Raw genomic sequence first — 12,589 nt, forward strand, 5'->3', positions numbered from 1 at the left:
TTTCTTTTGACTAATTTTACACTTTGACTAATCCCATTTGCAGCATCTCTTTATCATCACCACGCAGGTTTCTTCTTTTATTTTAAGAAAATTATTGTTGTTGTTGTTGTTTTAAATACGATATGTTTCAATAGAACAAACTTATACTAATGTTAAACTAGATATTAATTAGGGATTAGTGATTAGAGTGACGATATTAAGCAGTAAGCAGGAGCACTGGTGATTAGTGATTGGTTGTTGAGAACAATGGTGGTCATGGTCAGTCATTGGTGGATAACAAAATAAAAGTTATTAGTAATTGTATTTTAGGTATGATTGGTGATCAGTGATTGGTGGTTGGGAACATCGATCTTCAGTGATTGATTTTTTTGATCAATAGCTGTCAGTGAGTGGTGGTTGGGAATAATGGTAATTGCTTATTATAAACACTTGTGTTTGGTGGTTGGGGAAAATGGTGATTAGTGATCGGTCTTTATAAGCAATGGTGATCTGTGATCACTTTTCAGGAACAATGGTGAACAGTGATACAGTAAGTTGGAAATAACTGCGATCATGGTGGTCTGTAATTGGTGGATGAGATAAATAGTGATTGTTTATATCCAGTTGATTGGTAATCAGTGAGTGGTGGTTGGGAACAACATTGCCAAACAGTGATAGATTTTTAGGAACTAGGGCAACAAGTGACTGTTTTTTTTTATGAACAACGATAAGCAGTGATTTGGGGTTAATAACAATGGTGGTTATTGTTTTTTAGGAGCTATGGTTATCACTCTTTGGTGATTGAATGTTTGGGGAACAGACAACATTCTGAGCTGTGATTTGAGCTTGCAACGCCATAGAAAGTGCAGGAATGTAGCAAGACCTAAAGGGCAAACATGACCAAGTATTTACTTTATTGAACAGAAATTAAAGTTTGCGACATGAATAACTAATTAGGAAGAAATAAGAACTCCACGTATCCTCTCGATGAGATCGCAGCTCACTTTGTTTCGTGGCCGAACTTTTTTTGTTCCTCGTCCCAAACCCTCGGCTGCTTCTTACTAAACACGTCTAATCAGAGTTTAAGTCTTGTATCGTCAGTATTTAAGCATGTCTGAGAGCATCTTTTAACAGGACAGGGAGCAGCTGGTGAGATTCATTCCTTCCCAAGCGACAGATGGAGGAAAGCCTTCTTCATGTTGTTCTCAACAACTTGTCATGGTCTCAACCAGGGTCGATACTTTAATAAATTATGGCATGAGGAGAATAGAAAGAGCTGCTACAGAGAGCTGACTTGGCTCTCGTGTGTTCGGCGAGATGCAGCCAGGATTTTCTTTCTTTTTCTTTGTGAGAGGCAGATGAAGAGTTTCCTGTAAGTATGGGTTTAGGATGTGGCTCACGCTCCCGTGTTCAGATGTAATTAGGCAAGACGTACACTTCAGTGTAACCACCGAGCTCCGCAATCTGCAATAAACTGCCAGGGGAGAAGTGAGGAATCAACAGGGAGCCATCACCCAGAGAGAGAGAGAGAGAGAGAGAGAGAGAGAGAGAGAGAGAGAGAGAGAGAGAGAGAGAGAGAGAGGTGGGAAGAAAAAGGGGAAGGGAGGTGGGAGAGAGAGAGAGAGAGAGAGAGAGAGAGAGAGAGAGAGAGAGAGAGAGAGAGAGAGAAAGAGCCCATGGTCCATCTGTGTCCATTAGTTACTCAAACTTAGCTTAACTTAAATTGTCTTGTAAAAACATTTGAAATTTATTTAAATTTAAACCAATGAAATAATAATAATAATAATAATAATAATAATAATAATAATTATTATTATTATTATTATTATTATTATTATTATTATTCATCTAACATTATGTAATGCACCATCGAACGTTAACAAACTATAAACTTCTGAATTAATAAACCAAAACATATTTCTAACAATTATATATAAACATTTTATTTGGTGCATTTTACCATCAAGCCAACCATCTTCTTTCTTTCTTTCTTTCTTTCTTTCTTTCTTTCTTTCTTTCTTTCTTTCTTTCTTTCTTTCTTGGACTTATTAATATTAGTAAATCATAACTAACACAAAATTACATAACATTTTTAAATTTTCTATATTTGCTATATTTTTACTTGTTTATTTATTTATTTATTTATTTATTTCACATGAACTAACCTTATTTACCACAGAATTAAACATTAAAAATCTCTGAACATTAATAAAAAACACAAAAAAATTAACAAATGTCAAAAATCTTTTCATTTGTTTATGTATATATATATAAATATATATATATATATATATATATATATATATATATATATATATATATAAATATATATATATATTATTAGTAGTAGTAGTATTATTATCATTATTATTATTATGTTCTGTGTCTGTGAACATAAATCACAAATTTAGACCTGTTAACAAAATACATTGTCTCTGACTGTTTATTCTAGCCATGAATTAAAATAATCACAGATAAATGAGCAGAAATGAGAAATGACCAGGTCTCCAGGTGAAAATATTCCAGGTGGACATTGCCAGTGAAAAACTGAACAAGCTGGATTATTCTCATTAAGAAGAGGCTTCATGATGGAGGGGTATTTAGATTTGGTCATGCTAATATGCTAATGCTAATATGTTGTTACTATTTAAATCACTAAACCGTGCTGTGAAAAAACCTTAAAGCAGATACATTAATAACCGTTCTAACCAGAAACACACATTATATATAGAATTTTTGGACTTTAGGCTGGAGGTTCATTTCAAATGATTCTCTAAACTCACTGAAATGGTTGGAATCACTCAGGAAACTGAAATCTAACAGCTCTGCCTCAGAATATGATTTTATCAGGAAGATGGACAGCCTTTTATTTTTCACACGAACCAAACTGTTCTTCATTTCCTCAATCAGATCATGTTTAATACACAGTGAAGTGATACAATAAAGTTATTTGGTAAATAAAAAACATAAAGAAAGATGGGAAAGGAAAGGCAGAGGCGGAAACCTGAAACAAAAATGAAAGGGAAGATGAGTTTAAGAAAAGAAAGAAAGCAAAAATGAAGAAAGGAATAATAATAATAATATTAAAATAACGGATAAAGCATTGAGTGTGCCTGGTGTTGAACAAGTGTGAGGAAAATGTGAAGATTACGTGTGGTGAAGGTGAAGAGAAAGTGAGGAAAACCTAAGGAGAAAGTAAGACCATAATATGAGTGAATGATGAAGGTGTAGAATGTGTAGAGAAGAATGTGAGTGTGAAGAGAGCGTGAGTATGAGGTGAGTGTGAAGAGAATGTAAGCGTGAGGTGATTGTGAGGAGAATGTGAGGTGATTGTGAGGAGAATGTGAAGTGATTGTGAGGAGAATGTGAGGTGAGCATGAGGTGAATGTGAGGTGAGGTGAGTGTGAGGTGAGTGTGAGGAGAATGTGAGGTGATTGTGAGGAGAATGTGAGGAGAATGTGAGGTGAGTGTGAGGAGAATGTGAGGTGAGCATGAAGTGAATGTGAGGTGAGGTGAGTGTGAGGTGATCGTGAGGAGAATGTGAAGTGAGTGTGAGGAGAATGGGAGGTGTACGTGAGGATAATTTGAGGTGAACCTAAGAAGAATGTGAGGTGAGCATGATGTGAATGTGAGGCGAGTGTGGGGAGAATGTGAGGTGATCGTGAGGTTAATGTGACTTGATCATGAGGTAAACGTGAGGAGAATGTAAGGTGAGTGTGAGGAAAATCTGAGGTGAACATGAGGAGAATGTGAGGTGAGTGTGAGGTGATCGTGAGAAGAATGTGAGGTGTACATGAGGATATTTTGAAGTGAACATAAGAATGTAAGGTGATCAGGAGGTGTACATGAGGAGAAGGTGAGGTGAGGGTGAGGGGAAATGTTTTTAGAAGGTGAGGGGAGTGTAAGGTAAACGTAAGGTGAAACTGTGGTGAGTGTGAGGTAAACGTGAGTAGAAAGTGAGGTGAGTGTGAGTAAAATGTGAGGTGATTGTGAGGTACAGTAAGAGTGAGGCGAACATGAGTAGAAAGTAAGGTGAGTGTGAGTAAAATGTGAGGTGAACGTGAGGTACGAGTAAGGCGAACATGAGTAGAAAGTGAGGTGAGTGTGAGTAGAATGTGAGGTGAACGTGACGTAAGAGTGAGGCGAACATGAGTAGAAAGTCAGATGAGTGTGAGTAGAATGTGAGGTGAACGTGAGGTAAGAGTGAGGCGAACATGAGTAGAAAGTGAGGTGAGTGTGAGTAGAATGTGAGGTGAACGTGAGGTAAGAGTGAGGCGAACATGAGTAGAAAGTGAGGTGAGTGTGAGTAGAATGTGAGGTGAACGTGACGTAAGAGTGAGGCAAACATGAGTAGAAAGTCAGATGAGTGTGAGTAGAATGTGAGGTGAACGTGAGGTAAGAGTGAGGCGAACATGAGTAGAAAGTGAGGTGAGTGTGAGTAGAATGTGAGGTGAACGTGAGGTAAGAGTGAGGCGAACATGAGTAGAAAGTGAGGTGAGTGTGAGTAGAATGTGAGGTGAACGTGAGGTAAGAGTGAGGCGAACATGAGTAGAAAGTCAGATGAGTGTGAGTAGAATGTGAGGTGAACGTGAGGTAAGAGTGAGGCGAACATGAGTAGAAAGTGAGGTGAGTGTGAGTAGAATGTGAGGTGAACGTGAGGTAAGAGTGAGGCGAACATGAGTAGAAAGTGAGGTGAGTGTGAGTAGAATGTGAGGTGAACGTGAGGTAAGAGTGAGGCGAACATGAGTAGAAAGTGAGGTGAATGTGAGTGATGAGTGTCTCTTCTCAGCCTGGAGATTTTATTACATACTAAGTTACACTAAAATACACTTACAGCTGAAAAAGCAGCTGATTGATAGAAGCCATTGTTCTGCCCCGTTAGCAGACAAGCTCCATGCAGTATGTAATATTTACTGCCACTGGTGTGAGTGGTTTTTAGCTAATCATGCCTATCTTTTACAATCCTCTAATGATTATATAAATACTAATCACAGCTTCAGACTTCATTCTCTCACTGTCTTACTCTCTCCCTCTGAGGATAAGATACTCAGGATAAGATCAGGATAAAGTCGTCCATGCCGAGCCTCCAGCCCCCCCAACCAGTGCGTTTTAATTACGCTTGTAATGATATCCAACCTTCTGAAACCTCTGAAAGTCCGCATTCCCATGAGAGAGTAATATTAAAAAGTGGAGAGAGAGAAAAAAATGTACTGAAACTGATTTCATCAAAAATCCTTTCCACAAAATCCCACACTGGCTCCCGCGGGTGCAGAAAGAGCAAATGCTCTAATAAGCCTGCCGCCCTGCCTGTGCGTGTCAGCGCCGGATTAGCCGTTATTAATATGCACCGGACGCTCGGCACGCCCAGTCAGAATAGCATCCTTTGTTTGCACATCGATATTAGACTCGCCAGATTTAATCATGATGGTAAACAATGAAAATTGAAAAAAAAGGATAAAAAAAGAGAAAAGATAAATTGAGATGAAGAAGAAGAGGAGGTAGGATAGTAAAGATGAGACAGAAAAGATATTTATCAAGGATATTGCTACACGTCGATCTTATTTTAAATGTGAAAAGAAAGAAAGAAAAAAGAAAGAAAGAAAGAAAGAAAGAAAGAAAGAAAGAAAGAAAGAACATCATGGTTAATTATTAATCATTAAATAAAGAACTGATGCAAACGAAAGCATCACTTTTAATGATTTATTACTATTATTATTCATTCATTCATTCATTTTCTACCGCTTATCCAAACTTCTCGGGTCACGGGGAGCCAGTCAACCTACCATGCATGTCTTTGGACGGGGGGAGGAGAAAAGTAAAGCGGTTTATTGCAGAGCTGTCAGAACTCTCGTCCCTCACAGGTGTGCTTCAGGTCAGGCTGCCTGTCATCGTGACCTTCAATAAGTTTCACTCAAGGACAGTGCAAGTGAAAATAGATTTTCTTTTATAGATGGATGGATTGATGGAGGGATTTAATAACATTGTATGGGGATAGTTGAATCAATGGATACAAGGATATGTAGAGTGGTTTGTTCTAAACGGATGTCTCGATGGTGGACTGTCCAGGACGATCCAGAAAGGATCTGGAAGGCTCTGTTGTTTGTAAGTTATATGGGCAAGGCTGCAGGGACGAGGGAGGAGATCTTCAGCACTTGACCTGTGCCGCATGTTTATGCGGATGAATTCGGTAAACGATCGATGCCGAGCGATTCTGGCAAGCGCTGCTTCAGCAGAAAAATGGATGGGGGGAAAAAGCAGGATTATTTGATTTTAAGCAATTGACAGTTACGCCTGGCCTTTTTCTCCATTTTCAATTTCTCTCTCCTCTCAACGGGACGCTCAGTCTCTGCTTTTATCCGGTTAGGTGTGCTGTCTTACCCCAAATCGTCTGACTTGGTTATACTGTATGAAGATTTAGTTTTTTCTTCACTGCAGCGTTCTGGGTTTCATGGACTGCACTGTTTCATTGTAAACTAAAACCTGAGTTTGGATTCAGTATTTTACTTTTCTAAAAACTTGAGTTTACTGTTGTTTTATTGTGTCCATGTGGATGATTGAAAGTCTTTATCATGTCTCATTCCACAGTGGAGTTTATATGAAGCTCATATCAGAGTAGTCACTCTGGACTTTAGGAATTTGTAGTGTTTTTGTACTGTAAGTATTTCTGTTTTTCCCTAGAATACTAGGGGTTAATATATTCATAGAAAAGATCTAAAACAGTTACTTTGTCCACACAAGTGTTTATAGCTTCAGAGTAAATGTTGATATCAAACTCATTTCTGCTCACAGAGATGCTCCAAGTGTTTATTCATCTAAAAAACAGCTCAAATTTGAATTTCATTCGTTCATTCATTCATTCATTTTCTACCGCTTTATCCGAACTTCTCGGGTCACGGGGAGCCTGTGCCTATCTCAGGTGTCATCGGGCATCGAGGCAGGATACACCCTGGACGGAGTGCCAACCCATCACAGGGCACACACACACTCTCATTCACTCACACACACACACACACTATGGACAATTTTCCAGAGATGCCAATCAACCTACCATGCATGTCTTTGGACCGGGGGAGGAAACCGGAGTACCCGGAGGAAACCCCAGAGGCACGGGGAGAACATGCAAATTCCACACACACAAGGCGGAGGCGGGAATCGAACCCCCAACCCTGGAGGTGTGAGACGAACGTGCTAACAACTAAGCCATCAAATTTGAATTTAACCACTAAAATTCTGTAGTTCTGCATAACATCATTCGTTTGTTTATAGTGATTGAAAGCAGAAATTCTCTTGGTTTCTTACTTAGGAGCTTAGCACATGTGTACTGTATTGGATGAGCTCTTTGACTGTTCCCCTGAACGCTTGCTTGACGTGCCTCACCTCGATGTTTATCATTTCTTTGTTGACACAGAGAGTGTGTTTACCCCGGAGAAGTGATTCAGAGCATAGAGCAGTTTGGAGGTTCACAGCTACCGTGTAAGAGCAACGTGTGAAATATTAGTGTTAGAAGTGCAGTGTTAGAATGACGTAAGTGCTACTTCTGATTTGTTGGTGAAAACGGTTGAAACGGAGACGTGGGGTTTGTCATATGATGTCACTCACACATTCGAGGACGAAACTCTGCACCACTGCTCATTACTGACCCACTCATCCACCATATGTGTCCTCATACAGCCACAGTACCATGTGCCAAACCTCCATATGCAAGCAAACCCGTGGGAAAACTATTCAGCAAGTGTGTCATCTACACACACACACACACACACACACACACACACACACACACACACACACACACACACACACACACACACACACACACACACACACACACAGGTGTAGACACATACCCAAAAACCAAACAGTTAGAGCCAGTGAGACAGGTGGCAAGATAAACCTCACTAATCAATCCAGAAACTTACTCATCTGATACAAATGTGTGTGTGTGTGTGTGTGTGTGTGTGTGTGTGTGTGTGTGTGTGTGTGTGTGTGTGTGTGTGTGTTTGAGACCATGTACAAACTATCCCCATTCATTTAAACCCAAACCCAGAACACATAAGAACAAGGAACAAATAAGTTTGAGCTATATTAAGTGCCATTTATAAAAATGTAGACACACACACACACACACACACACACACACACACACACACACACACACACACACACACACACACACACACACACACACACACACACACAGCAATACTTCACACCTCAGCCCACACAAGTCACCATGGCATGTGGGATGTCTCTTCAGACACAGCTCTTAATTAGACAGAAACAGAGGTCATAAAGACACACACACACACACACACACACACACACACACACACACACACACACACTTCTCCAAAGTCATTCAAAGTTTCCTTTCAAAAGAAGAGAGAAATGAGAAAATTAACAACACAAAAAATTGCATTTTGCCTGAATCTCAGGCTTTCTATAAAGTTCATTATGTTTCGCCTCAGAATTAAAAAGGATACGTCCGCCTACATGTACGTGTTTATGCCCTCTGCGGCTCAGACTTTCATTTGCCAAACAGATTACAGAAATCCGCTGCAATTTCCCCATGCCGAAATCAAATGCTCAAACAAATCCGGGCTTATTAAATCTGATCTGTGCTTAAATCCGTAGCTCCTCTTCCTGCTAGCGCTGACTGTCATCTCATGTCTCACGTCTCATACCTACCCTGTGTGTGTCTGTGTGTGTGTGTGTGTGTGTGTGTGTGTGTGTGCGTGCAGATAAATTTGATCCCTTTTGATTTAAAAAGTTCTGTCTGGAAGCATTTTGCTAGTGAATGTAATTTCTGATGATTTTTTTTATGGCGGTGTTATAAAATGCTACTCTGTTGCTTCTTATGTGAAAAAGAAAAAAGAAAAGAAAAGAAAAATCGTAACCGTGACTTTAAATGTGTATTTGCATCTTGTTGGAAACACCTTATAGTTTTTTAAAATCGATTACGCTTTAATCTTTCATCCTTCCCATCATTGTTAATCATTCCTGCAGCTGAGAGGCGTTTGTTCGACTGTTCAGTCATAACAAAGACTGAAGTTAGACATAATAAAACACTCTCATAGGGAGCTAAATACACTGATCTGTTTTATCTTATTTATTTATTTATTTATTTATTTATTTATTTATTTATTTATTTATTTATTTATTTATTTATTTATGTATTTATTTATTTGTTTATTTATTTTTTATTTATATTCCTATAGACTCTTGCTGTGTTTTGTTTTGGCAACCGTTAAAGACGTGGCCGAAGTCGACAGAAGATGAATCCACCGCTTCCGTCCAATCAGAATTGAGATTTTTTTGAAGGCTGTGCTTACTTGTGACTAAAGAAACAATAAATCGATCTGTCTGTTTACCCTGTAACATAACCATGGAAAGCGAGAGGGAGGGATGGGTAGATGGGGGATGCATGGGATCCATGCATTCTGATGGTACGGGTATCTATAAATTTGTCAGAAATGCTCAAATGCTGTATGTTCATCAGATTCAGTGTTAATTTGAACCTTACGTGTCTTGGATTCTTTGTCTTCCACTTTCTCTTCTTTTCTCTCCATCCGTCTCTCAGGTGAGAGCAAGTGCCATCGCTCAGGATGCAGACCAAAACTATGACTACGCCTCCAACAGCGTCATCCTGCACCTGGACGCCGGAGACGAGGTCTACATCAAACTGGACGGAGGCAAAGCCCACGGCGGCAACAACAACAAATACAGCACTTTCTCCGGTTTCATCCTGTACGCCGACTGAGAGCAGTACTGCAGAGCTCAAGGAAAGGACAAGAAGAAGACGAGGTAGACGAAAACGACGGGACGAAGGCGGCTTTGTCATCCCAGCGCTTTTTTCACCTCGCAGGATCATCCTGTTGCATCAACCATCTTTTTTTTTTGTTGTTGTTGTTGGCAAAACTCTAGTAAGAGACTCTCAGTGGACCCTCAGAGGGGGTTCTTTCTGCTCTATGAATCACCTTAATGACAAAAAAAGGAAGAAAATTGAAAATGTTGTGAAAAAAAAACCAAACCTTTCCTTTCTTCCTGTGAGACTCCTACAGGACTTTCAAATGGCAGAGATCTTTATTCTCATCGTCGCGTGTTATACGTCTCCCCGTCTCCGCATCTCATCTCCCGTCCATAGATATTTATCTACGAGATACGAGAATGATCCGAGATGTCTGTCCCTTGTGGAGAAAAAGAAAATTAAATATTTTTTTGAAGGCTTGCTTTATTGACTAAAGAATCGTTTGAGATTGAGTTAAGCCTAGTTAAAAACCTATTTCAGATGATTGAAAATTATTGTGCATCTTGAAGATTTGTGCCATCCTTAGCGCTTTTTTGGTTCGTTTTCTTTTTCTCCCATTTCCTGAACAACTGAAGATCGCCGGTCGTCGTTTTTCAGCGTGTCGTGCTGTGTCTGGTGCAGACGTGTGACTCGTGACAGAACATTATCTGTAAAGAATGTTTCAGAAACACAAATGAAAAATCTTTATTCTTTTATTTATTTCTTTTTATTCATCGCTTAGACGAATAATCCTCTCTACCGTGACACCAGGCCCAAATATTACAAATGTCATTTTCCCTGTTAAATTACTGGCATGTTTAAAAAAATATAGATTTTAAACCACGGGTTCTCAAACTTTATAGGGTTTTTTCCCATTATTAGACATTTATTTCAAAAAAAGCTGTTCAAATATTAGGTACATTAATTAAACATGTTCAGTAATATTTTTAGCTGTTTATTAAAGTATCGAAACATCCGAAACATCATTAAAATATCGCTACAGGGTTTCCCAAAAGTCTCCATACAGCGGGGAAATTATTACTGTTGTTTATTATTTTATAAAATAAAATTGGCTCCACGTTTGACAACAGAGTCATGAATGATGTGTTTCCTGTTCAAGTAAAAATGTTTGTATATTTTGCTTAACAAAGAATGAATAAATTCCCCTATATATGGAGACTATTTATTTAATTGTCTCACAATACACAATCATAAACACACTATCCGCTGATGTTTGCTCTTTTTTTTTTTCAAAATTTATATTTCTATATATCTATCTGAAAATGAAAATAAGCCAATCAGATGGTATCACCTGAAAGCCCCGCCCCCTGATCTCACCCGCTCTCTATTGGACACACAGAGCAATCTGACGACTTAAATATATTGAGTTCATGAATAAGTGTTAAAATCTATAACTGCATGCTTAAAATAGATAAAGGTGGTCAAGTATATAGCATCTGCCCGGTGTATTCATTAGAGGCAGCTGTAAAACTTGACTTGATTTGACTTGACTTGAAAAAACTGCCTTAAAATAGTCAAAAATGGATTTAAATATGTCGAGTTGAGTGGACATTAGACAACCGATTTGTATAAGGAATCATTCATTTTTTTTATTTAATTATTAAAATAAAAAATAAAATATTAAATTAAAAATAAGATTTTTTTTTTTTTCAATTGAATTTTTTTTATGTAATTTTCCAGCTGAATTTTAGCGACATGCATTGTCGGCAAGCAGCTCCCTACTTCCCAGCTGATTAGGCTGCTTACCATCTTTAATCATTTTTCATCAATTTTTTTAAATGCTAAATTATGAGCAGGGAAAACGACCGACATGGATCGGATTCTAGTTTATTCCAGTTGATTATTTATAGGTGTATTAACAAAATCTTTAATGTCCTCCGACCCCAATGAAACCCAGTGGAGATTCACTGGAAAGACATTTGAAATGATATTTACTCTGATTATTATTATCTCTATCTATCGATATATTTCCCTCCAATAAAAAGTGAAAATTAGCCAATGACATGATGCCACCTAGAAGCCCTGAATACCGAAGAATATACTGTAGGTCCAAGCTTCCATTAAATAGGAGTTCATGACTTCTACTGGTTTCTTTCATGTTCTATATTCATGTAGACATCCAAAATGTATTCGGGGTAGAACCAGATTCACATAGAGACAATATTTTCCCCCGAGAACCCTTCATTTTATTTTTTCGACAGAACTCACAATGAAGCTTCACTTGTTCTAGATTAGATCCTTGATTTTTCAAGATTGTTACTAACTTTGTTTAAATTCGAAAGCTTAGGTTAAGTTTCAGGTAAAATACCAACATCGACACTACACCTGGAGAACATGTAAAAACCTTTTACGGTTCATCCGTCATCCCTCTGAGCTCAGTGAAAGCTTTCCAATCCTTTTTTTAAAGAATTGCTTTAGAGCTTTTTACACTTGGAATATTTCCCCGTGCGATTGTAAACTATAGCTAAACAGAATCCTGGGAATATGTAGTTAGAGGTTTCACACTGCTCAGACTTTACCTGGAATTAAACCATAAATCCTAGCTCTTCATCATCTGACCATGTTTCACACTTTACATTCCTTAACCCTGGTACAACCTTCTTCTTTGATTGGATAAAAACGACATGTGACCGCTTTTATAACGGTTTGTGTCATGGTTTTATATCGGTACGAAAAAGTTCACGATGTTAAGCCTCCTGAGATGCACAAAAGCAAGAAAACAAAAAAATACAGAAGACAAAAAGAAAGAATGCACAGAGGTGCAAACTACTGTTTATACAATACTCAAGGTTTCTGTGTGTG

The 12,589-nt window shown here is 38.4% G+C and overlaps 1 protein-coding gene across 1 annotated transcript in view; it reads left to right on the forward strand.

Moving 5' to 3' along the window:
• The window catches only part of LOC113652142 (C1q-related factor), a 30,446-nt gene extending 19,065 nt beyond the window's left edge, over nucleotides 1-11,381 (forward strand). Inside the window, exon 2 of the mRNA XM_027161059.2 lies at nucleotides 9,560-11,381. Within this exon, the coding sequence (XP_027016860.1) occupies nucleotides 9,560-9,739 (180 nt within the window). The 3' untranslated portion in view covers nucleotides 9,740-11,381. The remainder of the gene's footprint in view (nucleotides 1-9,559) is intronic.
• Nucleotides 11,382-12,589: the final 1,208 nt, after the last annotated feature.

This window comes from Tachysurus fulvidraco, chromosome 15, assembly GCF_022655615.1.
Source record: "Tachysurus fulvidraco isolate hzauxx_2018 chromosome 15, HZAU_PFXX_2.0, whole genome shotgun sequence".
NCBI classification, from domain to species: domain Eukaryota; kingdom Metazoa; phylum Chordata; class Actinopteri; order Siluriformes; family Bagridae; genus Tachysurus; species Tachysurus fulvidraco.